The sequence below is a fragment of the Etheostoma cragini genome, chromosome 20 (assembly GCF_013103735.1).
Source record: "Etheostoma cragini isolate CJK2018 chromosome 20, CSU_Ecrag_1.0, whole genome shotgun sequence".
Taxonomy (NCBI): domain Eukaryota; kingdom Metazoa; phylum Chordata; class Actinopteri; order Perciformes; family Percidae; genus Etheostoma; species Etheostoma cragini.
In genome coordinates, this window is record NC_048426.1 from 9965458 (window position 1) to 9987566 (window position 22109).

Consider the following 22109-nt stretch of genomic DNA (forward strand, 5'->3'; position numbering starts at 1 on the left):
CCTCTGTGAGTGTGAAGTCCCAGGGAACACATTTCTGTTGGCACGGCTGTAGAAACAAAAGATGGTAGTAAACCCTCGCTGGCTGTTTAGGATAGTCTTGAACAATGACACCTCCCACACATCCAGCAGTAGGATTTGGGGAAATGTTCAGCTAGGTCTAAACAACCAATTCAAAGAAGTCAAGCTATTTTTCTATGGTGTCCCACTCATAATGTGGTGCCTCCCTTAATCAGAGATATTTAAAGTTTGAGTCACAGAGACAGGGTGATAAAAACTACAATGCTTTCCTTAATATAACTATTACAGTGTATCCCTATAGATTCAAAGTAACTTTTATGTGTCCAGTAACCTCATCAGGTGTCCAAAACAAGTAATTAAAAAAAGGATTGTGATATAATGAGCCTAAATGTCGACGTTTGTGTTCACTTAGTCACACTTTCAAAAGCTGTTTAAGGTTTAAGTTATACAGACAAAGTAAAAACCATGGAATATTATTCATTTTCACCCATTTCAATTCATAATATCCCCACAGGGACCTTTGTTATGAGTCCTTGGCAGTGCAGAATTGTCTAAACAAGTAAGTCAAATATGATAAACCACTTTTATTTAATGGTGACCTTTGGGAATACACAACTGAACATGAGTTATTGTGTGGGGCGTCCACTATAATCAGAGATATTCAAGGTTGGAATCATAGAGACTAGGTAATAAAAACCATAACAATTATTTCTGCTTCCATTATAATCCAATAGTCCAATATTCCCGTAGAAAGTGTCAACAATGTTATAATAACCCATCAGTTAGAAAACTGTATTTTTCAACTCCTATTCTTAGCATGTGCCTTTTGGGTCTTACAGTTGTTTTGTAGCTGTGGTGATGTATGTATGGTTTCCTTGAATGTTTTCTGCTATAAAAAAAACAGTATTCACGCTGTAAGGATAATTCCTCTCTTTAAATTTGAATTTTGAGTCCAAAAACCTTAATAAGGCTCCATCCAATGCCCATTTTCTTCTTCGTCTCTTAGTACTTCAAAGAGACTCCCAAGACATGCAGATGTTAAAGGCATCTATGCTACGTGGTAATGTGACACTGTCACGTTACGTGACTGGCGGGCGAGTTTGTGTGTGTGTCGCTGGGGACCTGCTACTGGTTTCCCATACACACACACACACACACACACACACACACACACACACACACACACACACACACAGCCGCAGTCAGACAGACTGTCTCTGCCTGCACAGAAACGGCAGCAGGGAAAACAAACTACTCTCACGCCGCTTACAAACCAACAACTGTCGTGGAAGTGGAGTCGACGCGATGGTACACACCAAAGGCTACCGTTTAGTCTAAGACAGCTCACGGTAAGGAAGAGGCTGCTGAAAAGTGCCTGAACTGTGACAACAGCTGGACAAATTAACCGAAGGATTTGAGGACCGCACGTGGAAATCACAGCTGAAACACATCGGTAAGTAACGCTAACTCCGGACTACTTCTGTTTAAAATAAAAGTGTCAATGTAGGCTTCACAGTAATAGTTTTCCGCGTGCGGAAAAAAAAGTGTAGTTGATGTAGGAACTGTGTTTTTCGCGTTATTGATTTGCAACTGGCATTTATACTGCGTCAACAACCTTTCAAACACTTTACGGTTGGAGTCAGAACAAGTGCGCGCGCGTTCAGCTCATTAACTGTTTGTGCACGTGCTCGTGTTGGAAGATAACATTGACCTTAGCCTATAGTCTACGCGTTTGACAAAATCGGCATAATTCAAGTAAAATTGTAGGCCCACAAGTGTCATTTTTGTGTTTAGCTGTCTTTATAAACTGGAGGTGTGGAAAACAAAATCAAATATTTGATCTGAACAAGTTTGGCACCCGTCTTGGAAGTGCAAGTATTCCAGTGAAATTCCTGTCAGCCCTGACAAGTGAATTTGGGTGTAGTCCATCTTGAATATCTGGGTATTAGGCTATGAGTGTAGGCTCTGTTTCTGTGTCATCAGTCTGTTTGCTCATAAAGCAATATGAGACACTTCTTTTGTATGATCACAATAATTACTTGTATGATAATGTCATATCAAAACATTAAGGTCACATTTTAAGGATCCAAAGAAATCTAAAGATGATGGTTTGTGCTGTTACAAATGAACCATATGGCACAATCTTCCCCGATGCTTGAAAAAACACCTAATTAATTAGTATGTGATGAACATTCATTGTTAAATGTTTCATTTTGATCATCATTGTTGCCTTTTTTCTAAGTATTACAGCGCTGAAAATGTGTTTTGAAATGAATGTTTGGTGCACTTGTGTCTGCTGAAGCAGAACTGGCCCAAGGCATGTGCACCCTGAGGAGCTGCTTAGCACCCTGACGAGCCACCTAAGGATCCCAAAACTAGCTAATTACAACTAAGGCTAGGCAACATGAAGAAAATCTAATGTCAAGACATTTTTGACCAAATACCTTGATGTCGATACTATAGATTGTTTGGTACCATTTTTTGCTTCCCTATATCAATTCTGATACCTGAACTTGCATATCGGTCGATACAGAGTACTGATTTGATACCAGTGTGTCATATAGTTATGTGTTATGTTATTAGGTTTTAACAGCGGTATACTACTATCCCTGTATGGATTTGATATGATTTCTATCTTTGTTGTTGGTCTGGCTCAGGTTAAACTCTTTGTGAAACATGAACAAATACAAACAATGAATGACACAGAACTTTCTTTTATTATCTAGTTTTACAGTCAGTCATAACGGAAAAAGAACATAAATGAACTACTTTAATGTAGATTTCTTTAGGGCTTTATTATGTTGTATTGGATCGGTTAGAGATCTTCCGATACCAGTATCAGTATCACCTCCGATACTGCCTAAAACATTGGTATGGGGAAGTAGTAGAGTTTATGTACCTATCCAATACCACATAATAAAGCCTGTTTATTTATGTTCTTTTTCCGTTATTACTGATTGTCAAACTGCATAATAAAAGGAAGTTCTGTGGCATTGATGAGAGTTTAACCTGAGCCAAACCGACAACAAAGATAGAAATCACATACATGCAGTGATAGTAGTATACAGTTGTTAAAACACAATCAAATATATGACACACCGGTATCGGATCAGTATTCTGTATCGGCCGATACATGAGTTCAGGTATCAGAATCGGTATCGGGAAGCAAAAGATGGAATGGGAGCATCTCTAGGATCGGTGGATTAACACCTGTACTTTCCGATACCAGTGTTTTAGACATTTTAAGCAGTATTGGAGGCGGTACCGATACTGGTATCAGAACATCTCTAGATGATACCGCAAAAATATTGTAGTGTTGACTATTCACAACATATTTACACAATGAGATTTTTGATAAATAATCATCAGTAATGTGGATATAATGACAAAGTGGGTAAAGGCAAATAATAGAACAGTTACAACAGTCTGGTAAGTTCAGAAAATGACATCACTTTACTGTAATTCAGCCTTTAAAACCAGAAAAAAGACACCACTTATGCCATATTACGATATCCAAAATCCAAGACGATGTCTAGTCTCATACCACGACATCAATATAACATTGATATATTGCCCAGCTCTGATTACAACTAGAAGTTCCCCAGTAAATCCCTTGCATTTCCTAAATGTCATCTTTTTGGAGACATCCTTGTGTTTGCCTGCATGGGATGGATGGTTAATCAATGGGTCCGTACTATTTGAATACCACCAAACTTGGAGAAATAAGGCTTGAATCTTCACAGTAGCCAATTGTGAAGTCTTGTACTTTGTTTTGTCTTATTTTTGTTAGAAAAAGAAACCATGTAGACATGTTCTTTTACTCATTTAATTATCTTTTTTTTTTATTGTATTGTATTTTGAGTAATTTCTTTGGCTCCACAAATGATTAGGCTTGCTCTTTGCTAAATTCAAAAATTGAAAAAAAAGGCTGTCTGTAGTATATTTCCTTAGAGCAATTACCACATGTCTCCACATCTCTGTGACAGGTTGGGACCTTGAGGGACGCTTGGTTCTGATTAGCTGTGGGGCTCCTAATTCTACCCCTCGTGCCTCCCAATCGCGCTAACTAACCCACTTACATTAAAATATTTCTTCCTCCTAAGCAGGAGTTCAGGCCTTAATTTGCTCTTGCACGCCATAAAGTATAGGCTTATACCTTTCTCCGTACTTCAGTATCCAATTACGGTCAGCGTAATATAAACTGTCGAGCCGACTTCCCCCCTGTGTGTCCACCACCTCAGCTCGTAAGGTTGTCGAAGAGGACAGATATCCTTGAAGGAAGACATTTGGTGTCTTGTTTATTTAGTCGGTCATGTAATAAAAAGGGAAACACAAATCAGTGTTTCTGGCAACACGACCCTAAAGATTTGGAGTCGTTAAGGAAATTGAATCACTGAGGTCAAGCTGTGGTTCCCCTCTCAGAAGGGTGTCTTTTCTATAGTCCTAAGCATCGCCTCGGATTTGCAAAACATTTAATGGGGAAGTAGTACATATAGACACAAGGCTGGATGTCTTTTTTGTCTGTTTACCTCAGACATTTAGCTTATTTTGATCCAAGTCGCTCTATATCATCAACATTTTATTATTATGTGTACACTGACACAGTGCTGATGCTTTTAGCTCATCCTTGTGCAAACTAATTCTACATTCACTTTTGTATTGTGAATGTCCATAGCCATTGCCCCAGTATATAAATGAATTGTTGTGGTAATGATCCCGTATTTGTGTGTGAGACATCAATTGGTAAGTGCTCTATGTTTGCTTTTCAGCTATTTACCTAGTCCTTCCCAAATGTTTTATTGTCATAATGTGCTGGGCTATAAAGAATAAGCTCATTTGGGAGCTTGGCGTGTTATAAATTGATACATGGCTAGCCCATGCCTTCCTGGCACTATATAAGCTTCACTAGCAGCTGAGGAAAATGGATGGGTCCTCTCATATCTTTTCTTTTTGGGGGAAAAGAGTAAGGTCCTATTCAATCTGCTGTCACGGAGAGCTTTTCTTTTTTGTGATCAATGGTTTCCATTATTTCATGTTAAGAAATAGACATCAACAGGATGTGCAATGTTTATTCCTGTGTGCATTTCCCTTTTGTCCCACAGTAAGCAATGTTTTCTTGTTTGCCGCACGTTTTGAAAAGATTGAAAAAGCACAACTCACAATAGAGACACAAATTCTTAAGGGCAGGATGAAAAAAGAACGACATTATAAAAAGGATCTAGAGACAAATGGGTTTGATCCTCCCTTTCTCATGCTCTTCCTCGAGAGTGCTCCCCTCTCAGAGAATTTCAGACAAATTGCAGTAATACTCCCTCGACAATCAAGTGGCCCGACACATTACAGTGGTAGCCTCTCTCAGAGCAGCCAGTTATGGGTGCTAACATGGGTTTTCCTGTTCATTGACTGAAAATTGATTTGATCCCTATGCTGAGCAACCACTTTTAGTCTGTGCAAAACCATATGCTCTCTTTATATTACAGATTTGAATTAGACAACCTTTCCTGTAATGTATTGTCTTGCCAACGTTGCCATGCACACAGGAGCCTAAACTGTGATTCTGTCTAGGAGTTACACGTGAAAAGACTCTTCATTTGGTTGTGAGGAATCCAGATGCCATGTTGTTCACCTGAGTGTGCTAAAAATCAACTACTACTACTAGATGCTGAATTTGAAGAACAAGGTTGAGTTGCAGCACACTGTATGAACCAATTGTTTGTTTCCACTCGATAAGCCCTGTGCACTTGTTTTCAAACCCTGTCCGTACACTAAAACAGCACAGCGGATTTGACAAACTTAAGCATATTTGAAGATTACTGCAAGTCTGAGATGGCAGAAGAACTGTGTTTAATGAGCTTTGGTGACTGGCATGCACATTGAGTTGGTCTGATTCAGGGATTTGATCCCACAACTTGGACGGCTAAATCCGGCCTGAAGTCTTTCCCAGCTTCAGCAAGCTGCCCTACTTGATTTTTTTATGTACAAAATACAATGTACAAAACAACATACTTCAGAGAGGAAAACCTTTTGATGTAATGTTGAGAGAGAGAGAGAGAGAGAGAGAGAGAGAGAGAGAGAGAGAGAGAGAGAGAGAGAGAGAGAGAGAGAGAGAGAGAGAGAGAGAGAGAGAGAGAGAGAGAGAGAGAGAGAGAGAGAGAGAGAGAGAGAGAGAGAGAGAGAGAGAGAGAGAATGAGAATTTGTTTAGTATCTGCATATGTATCATAAGTATCCTGTTTACTGTGTTACTGTATTATTATTATATCAGATGTATTTACTCCTTGTGATTGTGTATATGTATGTTTCAGTTTTGGAGTAGTAAAAAATGATGGAATTTCACTGACTTTATGTCTCTTGAAACACCAGAGAGAGTATTTACTAGAAGGTATAGTTGTACACCATAATAAATCTTGGTGTTCTTGGCTCTTGCCATCCAACATGATATGAACTCACAGACTTAGGCTGAATCCCATTTCTCTGTCTTACCCCTACCCCTTGCCCCTTACCCCTACCCCTTGGTTAAACATCCCCCCTATGAAATTGGGGGGATGTAATTGGTTACATCACCTTACAGAATTGATCACAAACTTCCAAGATGCCGTCTCTGTTTGTTGATTGTGTGGGTTTCGACAACAGTGGCATATGCATTTTTATATTTAATAGTTATTTTATGTTCACTTTGGTGGTGCAGAGGCAGATGTTCTTATCTGTGTAGTACTTAGGTCTGTTTGCAATACATATGTGTATACACATGTATCATGTATACATACATATACACCCTGTATACATGGTGTGTTGTATATCTGTTTCAGTAATCACCGTTTTGAATGTCATTGATGTTCAGAAATTATTTTTTTTACAAAAATCTGTCTTTATTGCAGATAAATTAAACATAACAGGCAAAAACATTACATGTTACAGAACCATTATCAACTATTAGAACCATAACTAACATGTCACACACATAAAAAGGCACTCATATGTGTGAAACAAAAAATAACACACAAGACCACAAACAAACACATTAACTACAGCTGTTCTGATATTCCAGACCAGTCTGAAGCCTGATGGCCTCACATTTCATCAGTGTCCCATATCAAAACCAACAACAATATACAAGTGCATGAACAGGAATTAATTACAAATAATTACAATAAGACAGTACCAATACAATAATGAATGGGTACAACATGAACATATGAATTAGGATTAAGCCTGTCCTCTGCACTTTTGCTGTGGCGACAACATGCAGCTACAGATTCCCTATTGTGTTAACATGCTGCTCGGTTTTAAAACTGTGTTCTTTTAATTATAGGCTTTAGATTTTATTTTATTCTAGCTAAAACGTTTATTGTGTACGCTGCTGAGTCTGGGTGACACATTTTGTTCCTTAGTGTTTTTAACATGCTAAAGTGACAACAATCTATCTGTGTCTGAATGATACTCGTAAGTGACCTGTGACGGAAATCTTTTCACCACGCATGTCCAGAAGGAATTTTGTCTGTCATCTGTAGCGCAGTGCTGCACTAACGTAGGATTAGATTTCAATACATCACTGTCAGGCGTTGAAACCGGATGAACAGCAGGGTAGACAATGCTATCTCTCAATTATTTCCCGAGAGGTAACATTCACCATCTGTTCATGTGGCGCCGACGCTGGATGCCGCTCATTCAAAGTGACGCTGCCACGTGACATCACCCTCTAAAGATGTAATCTCTGAAAACGTTGGCACCAGGAGAGGTTTTTCTGTAAAAGGCCTTGTACAGAGCCTTGAATCAACATGAAAGACGTGCATGAGAAGCTGCAGATGAGGCGAAGTGTTTTACTTCTTTCAGACATCCTTTGAGAGTTTGGTGTGGAATGAAAGAAACTACTTTGTCTTTGAAAGTTCCCAAAGTCAGTCAGATGTGAGTGGGAGGAGTAGATACAGAGGATGAATTTCTTCAAGAGGAGGATTATATTATCTGTTTGAATTGGTTACCTTGCCAGAAATCTTTAATGTTCCAAAAACTTCATTTGGACATCATTATACTTATTAAGCAAAGGTTTGGTCTACTCTACACTCCAACTGCAAGAGACGTCTCTAACACGGCTTTCTCTCTTGTCCTCTGCTGTTGATAGGCTGACTGGAGTTCCTTGTCCTGTTTCTGTCTCACCCACCAGCCAAAAAGGCTTGTTGACACACCACTGCAGTGCGTTTGCTGATTGTGCACATTTAAAGTACACCCTTGCTGCTGTCTCTCCAATACTGCACACAAGGCTTCATTTACCCCGTTTAGGGGTTTTCCTTGTCTGGCTATCCCCAGACCAGCCAAGCTCAGTAGATCTGAGATCAACAGGCATAGTTCAAATAACTTTGTAAGCAACTGGATAGTCCACCCAATCAGACCAATGACGGGGTGACGTAGAGGCCACAGCATCATCAACGGGTTGGTTGGCTTTGCTGGCGTTTGGTGGCCGCTATGTTGAATGTAAACAAGACTGTGCTTGGTCGCTTCTCTATCGTCATCGTGTTAAACCTGCCAATAGTGCTTCAAGTAGATAATCCAGTTTGTGATTGGTTCCCACAAAATTGTCAACTTAAGCAGGAGAAGTAAACGTGCACCTTTCCAGACCGAGCTGCAGGGCGCCGGCAGAGTGGGCAGGGTTTACCCAGTCTAGGCTTTTCCTTTGGCACCCCCCAAAGAGATTATAGCTAGCTCCAAACAAAAATCCCCAGCACCAAAATTATAAGAGGACACAAATGGCGATTCTTCCTTTTATTGTCCTCTCTTAATGTGTTTAAGAGCCATTTACCAACAACTGTTAATCAAGCAGAATATAAACTTCAATATGAGAATTTTTTTTTATTTTTTTTTATTTTTTTTTAATCCAGTTTGTTATTGGGGTTTAATTTACTCAAGCATAATATACATTTTTGCTTACTAAAATTGTCAGAAATAACTGGAAAATGCAGAGATTCTGTCAAATAAGGTAACGCAGATTCTTTGCCTTTACGGTACGCCTGGTGATCCTGGCTACCGTCAAGCGTAGCCTAACCATTATCCTTAACTACATTCTGTTGTCATTCATGGTCCTAAACTAATTCGTCCTCTCAAAAATAGTACAAGCTCACACACATACACATACACAGACCATGCATGTCACAGTTTCAATTGTCCTTCAGTCTATACTTTAGCTTCCGGGTCCACATCCATACTGTGGCTCACTACTTAATATTTATGAGCTCAATTTCTAATGGCTCACTGTCTAAATAATTCCCACGCCATCTGCCAGCATTTTAATTACATGAGCAGAAGAGTAAATAAACTTGGTAATTCCTCACTAGATTGATTTTTGTTTTTTTACAGCCTGCTTCAACTGGATGTTTGGCTTTGAGTTGTTATGTCCCCAAAGGGAATTATAGACAGTGACACACCTTCAGTTCAGTGTGATAAGGCCACCTGTATCGTCCACCTTGTCTTTTGGTCCCCATTCCTTCGCTTCTACAGCTTGTGCTGGCAGGTTCCCAGGGGGATGAGCAAGTGGCCGTGCAGCTAGCTCAAAGACCCCACTCCAAAGAGGTCCCGGGAGAGCCGGGAGCAATGGCTGAACAGATTTCACATTTACACACTGGGCAAGAGGAGAGCAAGGGAACGGTGCTGCTCCTGTGACAGGCAATACACACCGCAGTTAATGAAGTGTTTTCAGAAGGGGCCCTGCTTGGAAATGGGGTGATAAGCAGCCGTAAAATATATGTACGCCGTTTTCACTGCCACATCAACTCCTTGGATACCTCCAGTACATCTACTCAGCCCTGCACTGTGAGCATTTCATTAGACTGCTCAAAGTCAAACCATAAGCTTTGCATTGTAGTCGGCTACATTTCACTGCCTAGAAGCTCCTGTCTTCCTCCTCCTGCTTGTTTTCTTTCTCGCTCCCCCTTCCCCTTATCCCTCCTTCCCTTCATGCTTCAGCGGGCCACCTAAGGGGGAATGCGCGCGTTTCCCTTTGCCTGGTGACAGCTTGCAGGGAGATGTGGGCAGCGTTCCTTCTCAGCTTGAAGAACTAGGAGAAGAGGGAAAGATGTTACGGATTAGGGCTTCCACAGAGAGGAACTCCGCTGGGCTGATTTGTTCTTGAGAGCAACAAGACGAGTGGCTTTCCAACAATCACCCTTGAATTTCTGTTTTTTGTTTTCCTCATTGTAGCATCCAACAATTGAGAAGGGAATATGGTATTATAGGATAGATACCAGGGGCCAGGAGTGAGCTCATTTTGGGCAGTTTCTGTGCATATCTAAATGAATGGATGTGTACAGTATTATGTAGATTGGTTGATACATGATATAGTAATGTGCAATCGTTTTAACCCTCAACAAGCAAATATGAAATGACGACATTGCATTTTAAATGTCTTCAAATTGTTTCAAAGTGCTAAAAGCTTTGATACAGAGTATAAACTACTGCCCTTGGGGAAGATATGAATGCAAAAACCCATTCAGGATTGTCTTCAGAATTTGATACTTTCAGCGAACATGATGTCCAAGACCTTTGAGTGCGGTACTGTTCTTGCACTTTTTGCACAGTATAGGTGTTGCAGTATTTATTAGAGCTCAGTATGACATGCACACACAGCTCACAGCGCAGTTATTACATGGTGCCTGGCTTGCTCAACAGGCCCTGATTGAAAGAGCTTTCCTGCTTTTGACACAGGATCGTTTGCAAACCAACTTTGTTCTCGTGATCTTGAGTGTTGTATTATAAGTCTTAGATCTATTTCCTAGCCGGAATTTTGGGATGTTGGGCATGCTTTAAATTCCTAAGGCATATTTATTAGCCTTTCTAATTACTTTCCACAAAATCTTGGCCCGGGTTTTTGTTTATTGTGAAGTCTAAGATTGCTGAAAGAGCGGAGAAGGGAAGATGGATAGAAAGAGAGGATATTTGATTAGACCGTAAACTGCAAAAACAGTGTACAAAACAAAGTGGCCTTGCAATACATTTTACCTAATGTTAAACCTGTGATGTAACATTTGTGTCAGAGAAGTGATGCTTTGATGCTTGATGAACTCTTTTAGTTGATCCCCTGTACACATTACACACATTAACTTTCCCTTTAATGCAATTGAGTATATAACCCCCCTAACTGCTGTCTCACAAAACACCACATAGATGACACACTCAACAAACATTGATCAAAAGTAGCTTCATGCAAGTACTAATTATGGCGTTTTTCTATTACATGGTACCTGCTCAACTCGGGCCGCGATACCCCGTCCTCCTTTTTCCAGTGCAGATTAGTACCGCCTCAGGCGAGTGTGGCTGGTCGTCATAGCAGGATACTGACCTAACGCGACACACAAAGAACGTCAAAGGTGTGTTGTTTTTTGATTCTCGGCATGTGAGAGTTGCCACGACCAGAAGACAAATTTAGTTTCCAAAAAAGCTGGAGGCAGCAACAAGAGCTGGCTGGCTAAACAATTTAAAAACAGCGGGTTTGTTCAGGACACCCCTCCGTCTGTTGCTAGCAAAGATGACGTAGTGAATAGTGACGATTCTCTTCAACGAACCAGTAGTCTGCTGTAGTTTTCGCATCAGGTTTTGGTATCGCCTCAGCTAAAAAAAGTACGTTTTGGCAGGTACCAGTGACTTTTTTTCGGTAAAACAAAAAAGGCGACTAGACTAGAGTCGAGGCGAGTCAAGCAGGTACCATGCAGTGGAAAAACGCTTTCTGCAGGGTTATTTATTAGATTGCATTATATTGTAGTTATGGTATTGTGTTCAAAGCCTCTATGTTCCACTTCTGTTGAATTACCACTGACCACCAGTCAACAATGGCAGCCTTCCACCCTCTTAAGTTTCGGGGTAGAGAAGTTTGCTTGTGCACTTTCCACCGTCCATGTAAACCTTGTACCGCTGCAGGTTTTGCTTTTATGAGAATCACTGAATGGAACTTTGACTCCAATGGCTTCCCCTCAGCTGCTGAGCACCCATTTTAAAGCTTACTGCAGTTGTTAGAAAACAACTTTGTGTGTATGCTTTGTTATTTATTACAAGGCAGTTTGATAAAAGTGTTTTTTTTTACAGTCTGGCTCGCAGTAGAGTAATTGATCATCTGGTTGCGACTGACTGATAGATCGGTTCATCAGGATGGGCTGTGCGGGAGGTGGTTGTGTTTCTTGAGTGAGTGTGTGTGTGGCTGAGAAAATGATCAAGTTCCATTGTCCTCATGAGAGCATTTGGTCCTAATTAACCCACTTCTTTATGACTGTATCCTGCATGTAAGCACAGTTTTTCCTTCACACACCATCAGATATACTACTGTGTAGGGCTGCACAATTAATAAAACGAATTTTAATCGCAATCACGATTTTGACTTCCCACTAACAAATTTGCGTGATTGAGCGTATTTTTTTTTTTTTTTTTAAGCGTTATTTCATAGATTGCTCCGGGTTTTTTGCAAAGCCCATCTACCGCTCCGTAACCCCTGTCAGATCATGTGCCAGTCAGAGTTGTTCACTGCACCCCGTGCAGCTCAGTTTCTAGATGTAGACAGTCACAGAGGAAAGAGTAACAGGAGGAAAACTCAACAGATAGCAGTCGGTTATACGTCGGTCTCAAGGTTTACCAGTTTACCAGTAGGCGCAACATTTTGTCCCGTCTGTGTTGTTTTTCAGACAACAGCAGTGACCAATGCTAGTCGGTGCTAGTTAGCGTCTGTTAGCTGTTAGCTCCTCTAGGACGCACCGGTGCTGATGTCCTCGCATCCGCTGCAATGTTGTCATATGGATATGGTTTAATTTCGCGTTACCTGACCCATTTCGTCTGTAAAGCCGTGCCTGTGTTGGATCTCTCCTCTACTCTCTCTCCTCTTACTCTCCACGCAGCCCGGCCACACAGCACCTATAACACGTCTGTATATCGTCAAGTATGAGGGCAAACCTGTATTTGTACCAGTGTTTCCGCGGGTAACTCTATCGCGGCCGCCACGGCAAAGAACACAGAAGAAGTTATTGAAGGCAACTAACTTCAGTTTGTAGAGTAATAGCGTGTGAGACGGAGCTGCTGGACCTGGGCGAGAGATGGGACCCATGCCCAGAACATCATAGTTCATAAAAATGCAGCGCAGTGACGATACAGATATTTCATACACACAACGTGTGTATCCGCCATTCGACACGTGCTGCACCCGTTCATAATGAATCAGCCGTCTCTCTGTGAGAAACGTCCATCACACTCCCTCTCGCAGTTATAAACAGCCTATGTGACGTTAACATTTGTTTTGGTTAAAATCAACAAATAATCCTGAGAATAATCTTGATCAAAATTTTGATCAAAATAATCGTGATTATCATTTTGGCCATAATCGTGCAGCCCTACTACTGTCTCTCTCATGGTAGACATGTGAGACTGAAGTCATTTCATCTCTGTGAGTGGAAGTGCTTCCAAGAAGAACATTGGCAAAGAATTTAAAGAGATTGAGCATGGAGCTTGCAACACACTGAGACGCAACCATTCTCCATTTTGAAGCCTTTTACTTTATTGTGCGATACACTTTGAGCAGTAGAGAGTGTATGAATATAGATTGGTTGCGTGTGTACTTTTGGAGACCGAGGGTGATTCCCACAAGGCTGAGGATGTGAACAGAACACACAAAAGACATAAGCTTTTATGTTTTAACTGTTCTTTAACAGAATGAATTCTCCTGCTCACTTATTGTGTTTCTATTTATACAAGGGTTAATTCAGAAACAAGAAAGAGCAAAGCGGTGGGCCTTTAGCGCACGGACAGTGTGTGTGTGTGTGTGTGTGTGTGTGTGTGTGTCTTCAAGCGCACTTGATGTTTTACATTATGTGCAGCAGTGCAAAAGAACTTGCTAAAGTGGAATATAGATCAGAGGGTGTGTTGATTAACAGATATCCTCTCCTGCAGTTCTATTACAGGTCTCATGGCTCATAAACTGTTGTGCCAATCACGATGATAGAGACAAAATAAAGTTATTTAAAAAAAGAACAGTTTGATGAAGCAGTGTACATGATGGCATCAGTCATTGCTATTTTATTCATTACATACACTACTGTGTTTGAAGTTGTAAATGCTTCCATTGTATCTTGAAAAGTTAGCAATGTAATACGTTAAAAACTATTTTGTTTTAATGTTGGAAAGGAGGCTCTGACACACACATACACATTTTTGGACTTCCATCTCCACAAAAATCAGTTACGTCTCTTTCCATAATCAGTGACTTTGTTACTCTAGATAATCCACAGAACACAGTGTCAACTGTTTTTATAGATTTCTATGGACTATTTAATTGGATGAAAATACTTTATCTCAACTATCTGGATGGCCAAATACGAAGAGAGGCAAGAAAGGACGGATGTGTGTCTTTGTTTGTAATTAAGTAGACGTTTTGGACAGTGAGAAAGCCAGACTTATTGTAGTTAGTCCAGTGCATCATTCTTTCTAATTCAATTTGCCGTTCTCTTCTCCTCTTCAGGAGGAGTGGCTCTCGTCCTCTCCACTTAAACTGTTCGTCAGCGGTTCACTCCTGCCAACTTCAGTGATGAGTGCCAAGTCAGCCATCAACAAGGAGGTCTTCATACCCCATGATGAGAAGATGCTTGCTGCAGTGCAGGTGAAGCGGAGGACCAAGAAGAAGATCCCCTTCCTGGCCACTGGTGGTCAAGGAGACTACATGACTTTCATCTGTGTCTCAGGTCAGAAGACACATGAAAACCTCTTCTCTTCTCTTTTCTTCAGACGTGTCTGTGTTTAAATGGCGTGTGTTTGTGTGTTTTAACACTTCTTCCTTCGTTGTCCTATTAATGTTCACCGTGATGTGTTTACGTTTGCTGTGCCAATAAAATGACACTCTTAATCAATTTAACTGCTGGGCTTTAGGTCAATCCTTTTTAAATAGATTAGATCTACACAGAAAGTGAATAATTATTTCAACCGAAGTTGAGGTTTTAATTGTTTTTAATAATAAACGTTAGCTGTGATATTGCTTGTTGGTTGAATAAGCCATGCATGATATGCATAAGGAGAATAGCTAGAGCATATTAATTTCACTGCCAGCAGAACTGCTTATGGAGATCAATGACATTTTCTAATCCTACCATTTCAATGTTTATTAAACTCCGCCTTGGCAGCACCAGATTCCATCACTCAAAGTTCAAAGTTGCTTAATGGCAACTAGGAGGAATTTGTATCAGTACAGCACAAAGGCCAGTGCAGACTCTCTGTGTGCTTTCAAAATCCACGTTGCCTTCCAGAGGTCTAGTTTATGTGTTTACACTGTTATGGCGCTATTGCATCAAAGCCATTGGTGTCAAGTGCAAGGCCCAATTAACGACAGGATTCTGAAAGTGGAGAATGTTTTTCTGAGAGGTTTATGATGAGTCCTTTTTCCTTTGATGTGGAAATAAATGTTGCCTTAGATTCACTTGATTTTATGCCAGTTCTCATCAGTGATCACCTACCCAGCAGCAGCCTTCACCTCTGTATCCCGTTTGAGCTTTGCTGATCCAAAATTGAATAACATCAGTAAATTCCCCCTTGTAGGTTTCTTGAACAGAAAACATGGCAATATATAGACATAGTAGAGATTGATGTTGCGTGGGAACTGTTAGTTTGATCCCAAATGTGGCTTCATTGCTCAGTCAATTAATTTCATAATTTCCCAGAGCCCAAAGAGATGTTTTGAAATGATTGTTTTGTCCAACCAATTAAAGAGATCCAATTAACTTTGCAGTGGTATGAAACATAAAAGCAGTCTCTAGTTGAAATCTGCAATGGTTAACCTTTTTGCTTGATAAATGGTTTAGTCGATTAATCTGTTAATAATATTATTGGTAACTGGGGTGGCTCTGGGGTTTAAGGCGACCATGAAGCACTGCCCCCTGTTTGTCGCAGGACTTGGGATTATTCCCCATCACTCTCCTTATATCCTTGCATCAATCTACTTCTTAGTTTTTATTAAAGGCAAAACATTTCCACAAACATTTATGAATTAACTGGATTTAACTCAACTAATTGACCAAAAGCCATTTTGTGTGTGTGTGGTTGGAGCAACAGTCAGTGACTCCAGCCTTGCAGTAAGGATGTAGAGGTCTAATGTTGGACATGTTCCACTAAAGGGACTGTGAGATGTTGCATTCTTTACTTTTTATATCACCCAGCTGAATAGGTGTTCTTTTTGTTTTGCTGTATGGGGGAAGCGTGGGAGTCAGTGGCCTTCTTTTAAAGTAGGATTGAGAAAAATCATTCACTGCCCTCTTTGCTTGTTTTAAGCAGAGACATCACGCTATTTATTCCCTTTGCTGAAAAGCCTTTTGTCATTCAATGTTGATGTTATTTCCTCTTTTTTTGGTATTATCCTTTAGAGTTACAATATGCTGTGGAATTTTGTTGCACAATGTTCTAAAACAAATCAAACTACACAGCTTTTGGCCACAGCTAGCATTACCACAATCGCCCCGAATTGATGTCTTGCAATAGTTAGCCTATTATACGTTTTTTGTTGTTGTCTGCTGACATTGCTCTATACTAACGGTCTCCTGACTAAGCTGCTGTTTTGTATCACTTGTGGTCACATGAACAGTAGTGAAGGCAAGCAGTGTTTTGTAGTTCACTTAGTCATGTGGCATTTCTTTAAGCCAGCCACGCATTGTCTGAATTGTTCCTGTGTTTGGGTTCCCGTGCATGTACTGTATAGCCAAACCATGAGTGTGAAACCAGGCCGTGCCTCCCAGCACATTGGAGATACAAGGCTGGTGTGTGGGACTTTGAGTGTTCAGCATTTGTGTGTAAACTTTGTGAAAGCACTGTGTGTACAAGGGTGGGGGAAGGGGGCGGCTGACAGTCTCATGGCTACGGTAGCAGATAGTTGAGAGATGAGGGGCCATACAGTGGCAGAGTTATGTAATCTGTGGTATGTCACGACTAAAGAAAGCTAACAACATGATGAGATGTACTGTAGAGACCGCTATGGGCACTTCACTCTCAAACAGGGTGCCAGGATGAAATACTAGGCCGTCACCACTGCTCAAGCACCAGAATCATTTGCTGTTCTATAAACGTAAACCATTATTAAATTAATCGCCAACTATTTTGAAAGTGGATTAATCGGTTTGTCTTTTAATAATCTCCATGAATCACTCTTCCCATTGGCATGAATTGAATCCATCCTCCAACAGTTTTAACCGAGTGTTCTCTGGTGCAGCTACGATAAGAACGCAACACCGAGTTTGCAGCACGTAAGCATGTCGTACATTACCGAGCCTGTTGGTAGCCGTAGGCTACCGTTATCTTCGCTTCACCTGTTCAACTGACTTTACCATTTTAAATAGCCCACTGTCCTGCTGTTACAGACATGAGTTTACCACAGACAATCAATGAATATAGGGGAAACACAGTGTATGGTTGCTGTTACATTTGGCAGTAAAAGAAAATATATTATTCAGGCCTGATGGGGGATACTGTTGGCCTCATAAGACTTTTACTGGAAATACGGAAAACGACTTGAGTACATGAGTTTCTTATCCATTTGGAATAACTCACTGCTTTCCCAGGAATGTGACATGGATGTTATGGAATTGACCTTGTGACCACAGCAGGCAGTTTGAGCTGTCTTTTCAGTGTGGGTTTTTGAATTGGCTAATCACATGGCTTTTTGTTTCGGGTAAAGATCTACAATTCATCTATCAGGGCAACAACAGGACTTGGACAGCTGCTACTTGAAGAGCAGTGCTTCTTGTTTCAGGATTAAATGTGGCTCTACAAAAACAAGATTGGTTTGGCTCACATAGTTAACTGTTGTTTGGCTTTAGGGTGAAATCTTACAAATCAGTTGTATGTAACCAAAGAAGAAAACAATACTATTCTGAAATTCCCTGTAGCAATAAACTGATTTTCATTTTTGTACACAAGGCCTAGATCAGTAGTAGGCTGAGTAGACAAAATGCTACTACATGTTTTTGGTACATGATTAAAGTCATACTCATGTTCCAACCTTCTTGTGTGGTTTAGACAAACGGCAGCATTTTATCCACTTTACTTTGCAGTGTGCTATCTGACAGGTACCACTCTGGTTCTTAGTCTACTTCTGAGTGAAATCTGGTCTAGTTTGTGGTGAGAACACAACGCAGGAGCATTGACAAGATCATGGGATATATATATATATATATATATATATATATATATATATATATATATATATATATATATATGCGATACAAATTTAAAGCTAAACTAAACCAATACCAATTCCTTCGCTAATCTTGGTAACCATTTTCAACGTTATGTTGCAGTTTGGAGTCAGCATGTATCATTTCCTTCCTAGTTTTCTAGCTGTTGTTTCTAGCTGTCACTATCAACCACTATCAAGAGTTTTGTAAGCTCTGCATGACCATCAGAGGATATAAAGCCTCAAAGCACGGTGACGGGAAGTGTTTTATGACTTGTTTGTCATAAGCCAGTGTGAACCGAAAGTCTGCACACAAGAGCTAAAATGCAACAATTGGTCACACAGCCTAAAGCACTAAAATGGTTTGTGCAACCTTTATTTTTGTAATATTTGTGTTATCAAAATTAGTTCATTGTTTGACTTACTGTACCAAGTGTGTTACAAAACTAAAGTCGGGGGTCTTGCTCTGGCTTCACTTCACCTCTGTGAGCGATAGATGCTTCTTGTCTGTGCTATGATCAGATTGCTATGATCTCTTTGATCTTATACAAAGTCATGTTCACACAGAGTTTCTCAACTACACACAGAAATGTATGTTAGCGCTTTCACAGCATCAGGGGCCTTGATGACATAGCCTAGTGCTGGAGCTGAGCCAAAAGCTCAACATGGACCAAGTTGGTTAGTGAGCTTTCTCTTTGATCACTGGGCCTCATGCGGTGCCTTTATGGCTGGACCTCAGGGCTGAAACACTGGACCGCCCACAGAATGTTTGGCAGCAGAGATGTGGAGCCAGTTGAGCTAGATAAGACACTGTGAAAGTTCACTGGTTGTACAGCCTATTGGTTTTTCTGATCTGAGAGGAAAACACATTTTCTTCCTTTCCCATCCCATTGCTCCTTCGAGCAATCCTCATGAGTTTCACACCTCCTTTTGCCCTTATTGTTTACATCCTTGTGTGTTTGTGTGATAGCTACAGGTTGCTGGCTTTGGTTTCTAAATCATATGAAGGAATGCCATCCCCTTGATTTCAACTACCTAACTTAGATTGATTGATGTAAGCCAACCTAGTCTAATATGATATAAGAATGGTTTTAACATGATTTTAACAGTATCCAGGTTTCTGTCAATGCATACAGTATGTATTCTCAAACCGGTAGAAGGCCTCATCCAGGTGTCTGAATCGAGGAAATTACTTTTACATATGAACATATAACACTGGGACACTCACTCATAACCTAAATCTGTGTGCACACATAAACATACTCATTTATGCGTTATATTAATATGTTCATTTTTTGTGGGAAGCTTGTGGGCATCCACGTTTTATGGATGTATTCATGCACAGTGTGTTTATGCAGGCATGTTACTTTGTGGGATGGTTCACATGTTACATGTTAATGGTATGTGTAGGCTGTGTCCTGTGTGTGTATGCTGAGAATCTCATGCTGTTGTCTTGGTTTGTGTGCACATCTTTTTGTGTGGTCTGACGGAGTGTTTTGTTTATCTGTGTGGTGTTTGTTTTTGAAAAGTAGAATATTCTTCTCCATCCCACCTGACCAGTTGGAAGTTGAATAAAGTAAAGTAGGAAGGATCTACTTAATCGTATGATTTATAGGGATTCTTTCATTTGATGATAACTGTAAATATACCTGTAAAGTTGTAACCAAAATTCTTAAAACATGATTGTACTCGTTTTTCTACCGTACCGTAGGGCACAGATAAACAGAGCCTCGTCTCCATGGATGTATTAAGAGAATGCTCGTCTCTGTGCATATTGCTCACTGACGGCTTGACCTGACTGCAGTCAGGCTCTGGCTTTATCGTACATCTACAGCAACTGCTTTCACGTCTTTACCTGGAGCTCCCAAACAGAAACTACATGTGTTCCTCTGCCGTTTCTGACACACAGTAGCTAACGTTACTGACATTAGCCAACTTTAGCGCTTGTTTTAGCGGACCTCTATAGCATCAGTTAAGATAACTTTAAGCAGTCCGGTTCTATGTGAGAAATAACAACAACAACAGAAAGAAACAGACGTAACTAAACATGCTTGCTGAGTCGGAGTTCTGGGTGAACCGCACGCTGTCTGTGTGGTGATGCCAGGTTTCAAAGCAGCGAGCTGTGGGTCCAATAGACTGTCGTTTTCTCCACATTCCATATAAATCACTCCTTCCTTGCCCCCATTACTTAAAGCCCTCCACTCGACACCATAACAGTAACAGAAACTTAAGAGAAAAAAAATTGGACACAGCAAAAACAGTGACATGACGATGTCCCTCCCCCCAAGTGTTATCCTAAAATACCAATTATGAAGGAGGACATGGGATTTATAGTTTTTTTCTTACCGTGGTATTGACTTGGATAATGAGAATCATAAATCTTCATTGGTATTTGTATCAACTACGTTTTTGTGTGCGTTTTGTTTTACACACTGTGGGATCAACTTTGAACTTGATTATTGTGTACTTTTGGTTGTATCGGTACAGACTACTCTTTTTCTTTTTTTTTCTTTTTTGGGGTATTGTGACATCCCTAATGTAGAATATAGATTACACAGTTACCACACCAGTTTGTTTATTGCGCTTTCCACTTCACTCCCTTCATCATTAGCAGACTTGTATCTATTGATTACATGGTGAGGTGGATGGGCAAGCAGATTGTTTAGCTCATTGGTATATTCAAATGCTTACAAAGTCAGATTAGTTATGACTTTGCTTACTCAATCCAAGAAAACATCAGTCTGACTTTCTGTACATACATATTAGGTTGTAGGTGTGTTGACAAGATTTGCCCATCCTTACTGTAAGTCCAGATAGAAATAGAAATGAGAGACTACTGATAAATATTTTTGAAAGATCTGGGAGGTGTTAACACTGCCCCATAAAACCATTAAGCTTGCATGGTTTTAAAGATATACATAGGTATACAGTTCAAGGTTAGAAAATGTGAGTTTTCTCTCAATTAAACTGGTGGACTCACAAAGAATTTGATGCGGTAATTAACATGTTTCTAAAATAGTTGGTGCTACATTAAGGTGTAGGTAAAACTATGACTTTAAGGAATAGTTTGATATTTTGGGAAATAAAATGGGGAAACGGCTAGCCGTGTGCCATGTTTTTATCAGCATTTTCAGGTTTAGTTTTACTTCAACATTGCATCTAACTGGTAAAACTTTTCTAAACCTCTCAGGGAGTCTGGACAAATGTTTGTTATCGAGGTTTAGCCAGGCGTGGGTGTGCGGGTGGTCTGTGCTCTGTTGTGAAGAATGTTGCCTTCTGTGGGTTTCTCACAGGGCCAGTGTAGCGGCAGTGACTGAAGCTGGCCTCCCAATATTTACTGAGAGCAGATCAGCTCATTTTCGTGGCAGACTACTCATTAAAACTTGGACTGTCTTCACCCTTCACTCTTGCCCCCTCTTATCATGTCAGCCTCCCTCTTAACCTCTCTTCCAATCTCCTCTTGGCCAAGATGGGGTTGGGGGGGGTGTTTAGGAGGCCTAAGACAGATGGTACTTGGTAAGAAAAGGAAAGGGCGGATAGCAAAATGAAACGGTTTAAGAGATAGAATGATGATATTAAAGAAGCTTTGGAACAGTATGCAAGAAAAGATGGGAACATACGCTAGGACTGTCACTTCAGGATGCAGTTGTAAATGTAAGTTGTATTTATATAGCGCTTTTCTAGTCTTAACGACTACTCAAAGCGCTTTTACATAGTACAGGAAACATTCACCATTCACACACATTCATACACTGTGGCCAAGGCTGCCGTACAAGGTGCCACCTGCTCATCAGATAAACACTCACGCACATTCACACTCCGATGCGCAGCATCGGGGGCAACTCGGGGTTCAGTGTCTTGCCCAAGGACACTTCGACATGGGACTGCAGGGCTAGGGATTGAACCACCAACCTTCCGATTGGC

The 22109-nt window shown here is 40.5% G+C and overlaps 1 protein-coding gene across 2 annotated transcripts in view; it reads left to right on the forward strand.

The window, feature by feature from the left end:
- The first annotated feature begins 1176 nt into the window (after nt 1–1176).
- Nucleotides 1177–22109, forward strand: part of stxbp6 (syntaxin binding protein 6 (amisyn)) — a 63300-nt gene continuing 42367 nt past the window's right edge. The window contains exons 1-2 of one of the 2 annotated variants that reach the window (XM_034858309.1): nt 1177–1471; nt 14496–14715. In XM_034858309.1, coding sequence (XP_034714200.1) covers nt 14562–14715 — 154 coding nt within the window. In that variant the 5' untranslated portion in view covers nt 1177–1471; nt 14496–14561. The remainder of the gene's footprint in view (nt 1472–14495; nt 14716–22109) is intronic. The other variant, XM_034858310.1, reaches the window with a different exon arrangement.